The sequence below is a fragment of the Phaethon lepturus genome, unplaced genomic scaffold (assembly GCF_000687285.1).
Source record: "Phaethon lepturus isolate BGI_N335 unplaced genomic scaffold, ASM68728v1 scaffold46066, whole genome shotgun sequence".
Taxonomy (NCBI): domain Eukaryota; kingdom Metazoa; phylum Chordata; class Aves; order Phaethontiformes; family Phaethontidae; genus Phaethon; species Phaethon lepturus.
In genome coordinates this window covers 1,499-8,045 of record NW_010549241.1, presented here as the reverse complement: position 1 = coordinate 8,045, position 6,547 = coordinate 1,499, and the positions used below count along the sequence as shown (strand labels likewise).

The following is a 6,547-nucleotide window of genomic DNA, read 5'->3' as shown; positions in this document are numbered from 1 at the left end:
TTCCTGGGCTTGCCTCTGATGCTTAGACGTGAACTGCCTGCAGTTCTGCTTGCAGTGTTGCAGAGGAGGTGTCCGTGTTTCTCTTAATGGAGGAGCTCCCTGCAGTGGCTCTGGTTCTGGGGACTGAGTGTAGAGGGAGTTGGGTGAGGAGCCAAAAAGAGAGGTCATAGGAGGTCTCTGTGGCAGAGAATGGTGTCCTCCAGGAGCGTGAGTAGTTAACAAGCTTTCCTCAGCGCAGGGCTGGGAATTATCTGTTCTGGCAATGATTGGTGTCTCTGGACCTGTCTCATTTAATTATACAGACATCTTGTTCAAGCCCCAGGTAAAGGCTTTCTGGGACTCCAAGGTCTCTCCTTGGTCATGTTGCATTGCTACAGCCAGATGGCTCAGCCCTGAGATCTGGGCAAAGTTTGATCTGGGGAAGTAGTCGTCTTTTCCATGCTCCACTGTCCTTAGGCTTTGCAGTGCAGCCTCAGGAGACTCCAGCAACCTTTGGATTATAAGGTCTGTGTGTAAATGCCACACTTTTCCTGTTGTAAAGCTGAATTGTTTGAGTCTTATAATGACTTCTTAAGTGATATCGTGGTATGTCTAGGAGAACTCCTTAAGGCTGTAAACTGTTTGAACTCCAGTATCTGGGTTGCTAATGGTATGGTTTTAGTTACAGGCCGATAGTTGAGTACATTGATACGCAGTTTGAAAATTATTTGCAAGAAGAGCTGAAAATCCGCCGATCTCTCTTCAACTATCATGACACAAGGATTCACGTCTGCCTGTACTTCATCACTCCAACGGGGCACTCGCTCAAGTCCTTGGACCTGGTGACAATGAAGAAGCTGGATAGCAAGGTAAGGGATTGGAGTCCATGGTCGCTCTTTCTGGAAGTTGTGATGCTTCTTTTAATATTGATTGTCATGTGGAAGATTTTGTTCCTTCCATGTAAGTGCTGACTTCTTCCTGCATGCCAGCTGAGCCATTTTTAGGACTCTGGTAAAATGTTGTCTGCCCTGCTGGTTGCTGAGGTCCTGTGCTTGTTTTCTGACTGGCTTTCCTGAAAAATGGCAGGTGAAAAACCTGTTTTACAGATAGCTGTGTAAAGTCTAGAGTATCCATCACTGTAAGAATCTTACCCGGATTAGCTCATATTTATCAAAGCCATCATCTGCAACTTTATTAGCTCTTCTTTACAGGTGTGCAGGTAAGGATGTGTTCCAGCTCCTGCAGTTGAACTGTGAAAACTGCGGAGCCATCTCTTCTGTCCTGACCTGTCAGCAGGGACAGAGAGGCTGAGAGCCACCAAAGCTGCAAACTTCCTCAGGGGGTGGTCAGTGCGGGGGACACAAGGGCTGAAGAGGAGTGCTGGCTGTGCGTGCTGGCGTGCAGGGAGCGCGTGAGCTGTGACTGCTGGTAGAGTCAGGCGATCTGGACAGGAAATCACAATATTTTCTGAAAACGTAAATATGGTGAGAAATTTTCAAGGTCATAGGAATCCTAAAAGTGGGTCGTGAGAGGGTCTAGCTGGGGTTGCTTCTTTATGCATGAGCTATTCTGCCTTAGGGGCAGTGGGTTACTTAACCGGCTACTGCTGGTATTCCTGCAGCTCGAAGGAGGTTTCTGACACACTTTTGGTTGTTCCAGCTGGCTTCCAGGGAGCTGCCGGAGGCTTCAAAGGTCATTAGTGGCAGCAGCATCTCTTCTTTTCTTTGCAGGAATTTCCTATCTTTCAGAGCAGTCTTTTAGCAGCAAGGTGGTTCCTTTCAGATGGCAGATGCTGATCAGCCTACAGAGGGGTCAAGCAGGGCAGCTGGGACCCTGCAGTAACCGGGGATCCCCTGGATTCCATTTAGGGAGTGCTCTCTTCTCTGGCTGTTGTCTACATGCAGCTCTATCGGACTTTCCTGGCGGGTAGAGTTCCCCTTCGCGGAGTCCCTGCTGTTTGCCCTTGCCACCTGGGGCTGTTGGCCTGCTTTTCCTTGGCCCCACTCCAGAGCAGGCGCCTGGCTTCTCATTGCAGTGGGCTGTTTGTAACCGTGGTGGCTGTTACGCTGACTTCATCAGGAATCCAAAAATTTTCCCTTAATAAACTCTTGTCTCTTGGCACGCTGCCAGTATTACGTGTTCCCAGAAATATGTTTGGAGGAAAGCTTTTGCATGATTCCCCTTGGTGCTGGTGGTCCCACAAAGCTTTTCTCTTCCTTTCCTTCTGCATTCCCTACTTTTCTCATCTCCCTGTGGCTGCCTTTAATGTGGTCCTTGGGTAGTACCAAAATAAATCCTTTGTACTTGTGCAGAGATGAGAACTTTGTGTGCACGCAAACTTTTTATATTTCTAAACTTCCACTTAAATAGTCCCGTCTGAAGTAATTTTATCCCTTTGCTCTCATCTCCCTTCTTACCACACTGTGAGAACATCTTGGATTTCATGGTGTGGTGGCCTCACACAAGCACGCACATGGAAATGAATAAGCAAGTGGAGAGCATTGATCTTTTCTGGGTCCTAGGGGATTATGTTGCATTTCTGCATCTCCCAGGACATCAAGGTGCCTTCCTGACACTCCCTAAAGATGTGTGTAGGACGGTGCTGCACCCCCTTCCCAGGACACATGAACCATTTGTGCCTGGGGGCCAGCGTGCGCGCAGAGTGAAGTGGGGTGTCGGCAAACCCCAGGCAGCTTTCTACCTGCTCCAGGCTGGCGACGGCGCGTGGTTACGGTGGCTGAGCAGAGGTAGTGTGCACTGACTCGCGTCCGCAGCCGTGTGAGCACACCTGAGCCCGGCTTTCCTCTTGGGGAGCTTTACGTGGCTGGTGGCCCCTGTTTTACAGTTGAAGAATGGAGCCCATGGAGATGAAAGGTGTATCAGAGGTAACACTTTGCTGCGTGCTCTGCTGGCTCAGCCTCTGAAACTAGTTCAACGAGGGTTTTGTAGGAGCCTGGCTCAGTTACACCTTTGCTTTAGCACACCAGTGGCAGGGCATCAGGTGCTGGGCAGACTTTTGAATCTGTATGATGGTTTCAATAATGAATCTTGCTTTTAGTGTAAAGCTTACAAAATCCCTTCTGGCTAAAGCTCTTTTGTAAACAAAATCTTCCACTGTACTGTAATACAATATTTGTTTGGCTGAGCTCATGGCCAGTTGTCTAGGGTATTTAATTACAGCCAGAGAGATAGAATCTTCCTCAGAACTGGTTCTAAGTAGACGAAATGTGGCTGCCTGGCTGGTAGGTGGGAAGCGTGTATGACCTGGCAGGGGTTGCCTTTCCATTGGGTTTAACCCGGGAAAAGGAGGAGATAAATAGATTACATAAATATGATGAATAAAATTGCATTTGTATCGGATGAGAAGGTGATTTATTGATTTAAACCACAGCCCTGCCCTGGAAAGTGACGGCACAGCTGTGTGCTGCCGTGGGCATCCCGGGGCTCCCTGGCTGTTGTCCCTGGATGGCTTCCAGCCAGCGTGTGCTGTTTGCGAGCGGTGGCTAATTGCTTGCCCTTCGTGAGCTGACACGTCCTAGACGGGTCACTGGCCAGTGGGGATGCTTCAGGCTGGTTTGAGCCTCTGCTGCTTGGCTTCCAAGGTAGGATTTGCCTGTTGGCTTCGCTGGGTCTTGCATTTGGGAACACTTCAGAGATGGGGAGAAATCCAGCTGTATTCCACGGGGGTGAAAATGCATGTAGCCTTATTAGAAAAATTATTTTCTACTGACTGCCTTATTTCAGCACATTCTTGTTAAGTTTTACTTTTGGAGATGAGAAATAACTCTGTGGTCAGGATGACCTGAGAAGGAGGTGCATTTTATGTGTGTGCATGTGAGTTCACTGTCTTGTCTGAAGCACAGAATTCCTCTGGCCGTAATCCCAGCTCCAGCAAAGACTTCCAACATGTGGACCGGTGTCAAAGAGACATTGCATGCCTGTCACATTCAGTGGGATGACACTCCAATAGTTAACGTCTTTAAAGAGAGAATAATGTTGCTCTGGGATTTTGCCTGCAACCCAACATAAACATTATTTGTGTAAAAGTAAGAGTGGAGAGAGAAACCTCACACGGTTCTGATCTAGTTGAAGATGTCCCTGCTTATTGCGGGAGTAGATGACCTTTAAAAGTCCCTTCCAACCAAACTATTCTATGATTCTATGGCTACTTCCTTTTACTGGGTGAGTAAAGGAGAGGGGACATGACTTCCATTCTCTAGCTAGTTGTGTTTCACTTTATTTGGCAGTAACGCGGTGTGTCACAGCCTGTGGCCTTTGCACAGAAGTAGATGCGTGGAAGGCGCTGTAGGAGCGCTGGATTAGACACAGTTCAGTAGCATTTCATATCTTGCTTGTTTCTTGTTTCCAAACTTTTCTGTCCTTTCTCCTTAATAGAAAGGGATGAGCTCATTCTAGACCTAGACAGCTTTTTGGTGCCAATGCTCAAAATCGGAGAAAGGAAAACAGCAAGATAATTGAATGGTGCCCTGGGTATCACTTGTAACCGTGGGATTCCAGTTTGTGGGTTTCAAAGGCATGCATGAAATCAAAATAAAAACAGTAATAATTTAAAAAATTAAAGAACTTTCAAGGGAAGAAGAGAGAAGGAGGGAGATAGACCCAAGTGCCCTTTTCTTAGGACTCCACAGTATTGGTGTTGGCTCTTGATTACTGGAAATATGACAACTTGTAAAACCCTTTTGGGTTTTGAATTCTGTGGCAGCAGGTGCTGACTGAGTTGCCTTTTCAAAGCATGAGGAACCTGGCTGGAGGGGACTTGAACCAACCTCGGTTTGCACCTTCTTTGAGTACTGCTGGGGCGGCAGCGATGACCACAGAGCCTGCCTTCTCCTGCTGCTGGGAAAGCCGTGCCAAGCTCCAGGCTCTGTGCCTCCTGCCTCGCTGTAAGCAGTGCTGAGCTGGTGCTTTTTGGAAGAAGGGGGGGGAATTCCTTAGCCCAACTGAAAATGGACTAAACTCACCTCTTGTGCTGGTTTGTCAGCGTGCCTGGCTGGATGGAGAGGGCAAAGCCCCCCACACAGCAGCTCCCTGGCAGTGCCTTTCCCCTCGCAGGTACCGCTCCTGAGCGGGTGGTGCGTGAGCCCTGAGCTGACCCCTTTTCTGGGCGAGATGGTGGATCCAAGCCTCTTTGGCTCTTAGCAGGTCAGCCAGGCACCCAGCTGTGGTCATGGCCCTTCTTACCCTTGTAATGAGGACATCGACCTGCTGAGGAGTGGAGTGAGCAGCAGACTTTGTTCTGCGTGGGTTTGTGGTCCTTGGTAAAGGAGGCCAGATCAGTAGCTGAGAAAAATAAGGAATTTCTCCTTTCAGATAAGTTTGCAATGAGCAAATTAAGATGACTTTCTTTTGGAGCAAGTAAATGCTTTTGTATTTCGTGAGCACTAAGCCAGAGGCGGGAGAAAAAACAAGTATGGAGAGATCACTGAGCTACAAAGAGAACTTGAGCTGGGAAAGCAAGGTCACTTATTTTTACGGGCACCCACTGGAGACCAAATGGCTGTTAGGAATTTCTGCTCTGTAGGACAAAAAGCATTGGCTGTTGGGAAATGTTAGATGGCAAATCAGACTTGACCCTCATTTCTCTGAATTCTTCTGTTTTACTGCTATGAATCTGGCTGCTGTTCAGACAGACGCGTTGTGGTGTTGTTCGTTTAGGCAGTGGTTTGCCGTATTGCACTTGGCTTTTCTGGGCATAGCAGCGTTATCTAACAGAGGCTCCTGGGACAGATCCTGCCCCACTGTAGCTCTCCTGAGCACAAGGCCGTAGTGAACCACATCCCTCCCTCGTTTGCTCTTGCTCTTGGTAGGTACCAGGCACGGGGGTGACCTCCTCACACTGCAGCTTGCAAGTGGCTTTGAAACCTGGGTTGATGAAGCTGTGCAGGGGTATTGTGCTTGGTGACAGCCGATGTGAAGCCAAAGCTGAGCAACAGCAGCATGAAAACACATCTCCTGTCTGTTGTGGGGCACCCTGCACCTTCCCCAAGGTGGTCCACGTAATCTACACAGCATGCCGGCGTTGTGATCCTCATGGAGGCTCAGGGAGTCCTTGGAAAGGATCCGCAGCCGCTGTGACAGTGTCTGAGGAGTCCCTGCTCGTTCTGCTTAAGCATGGGAAGGCTTCACATCAGCTCACAGCAGCATTTCATCCTTGTGCTAGTCTTCTAAAATGGCTTGTCAGCACACCCAGAAGTGGATCGGTGATGAGATGTGACAGTTTCGCTGTCTCTGCCTCCCTCGAAGTGTGTAACAAAATATGGAGGCAAGAGCAGAGGCTTTGATCTGCTCATTGTGTATTTATCGCGGGGTGTTTGTCTTTGGTTTATCTGGAAGTCTTGTAGCCAAATTAGTCCTGGAAAACTCTTCCCTCTAGTGTTCAGCTGGGCTTGTGCTGCAGCTTGCATGCAAAACCTAGCACCTTTGTGGTTTTATGAAATGTAAAGCAGCCCCTGGGGTAGGACCTGGGTCACGCCACGGGCACCCATGCTCCCGACAATGCTGCTTGCCAGACTGCTGCTCACCTGGTTCTTCCCCCTTCCCCCCTTTT

General features: G+C 48.8%; 1 protein-coding gene across 1 annotated transcript in view; it reads left to right on the top strand.

Moving 5' to 3' along the window:
* Positions 1–6,547, top strand: part of LOC104623193 (septin-8-like) — a gene marked incomplete at its 3' end in the record, with an annotated part of 11,074 nt that overhangs the window by 4,223 nt on the left and 304 nt on the right. Inside the window, exon 3 of the mRNA XM_010290204.1 lies at positions 668–848. Within this exon, the coding sequence (XP_010288506.1) occupies positions 668–848 (181 nt within the window). The remainder of the gene's footprint in view (positions 1–667; positions 849–6,547) is intronic.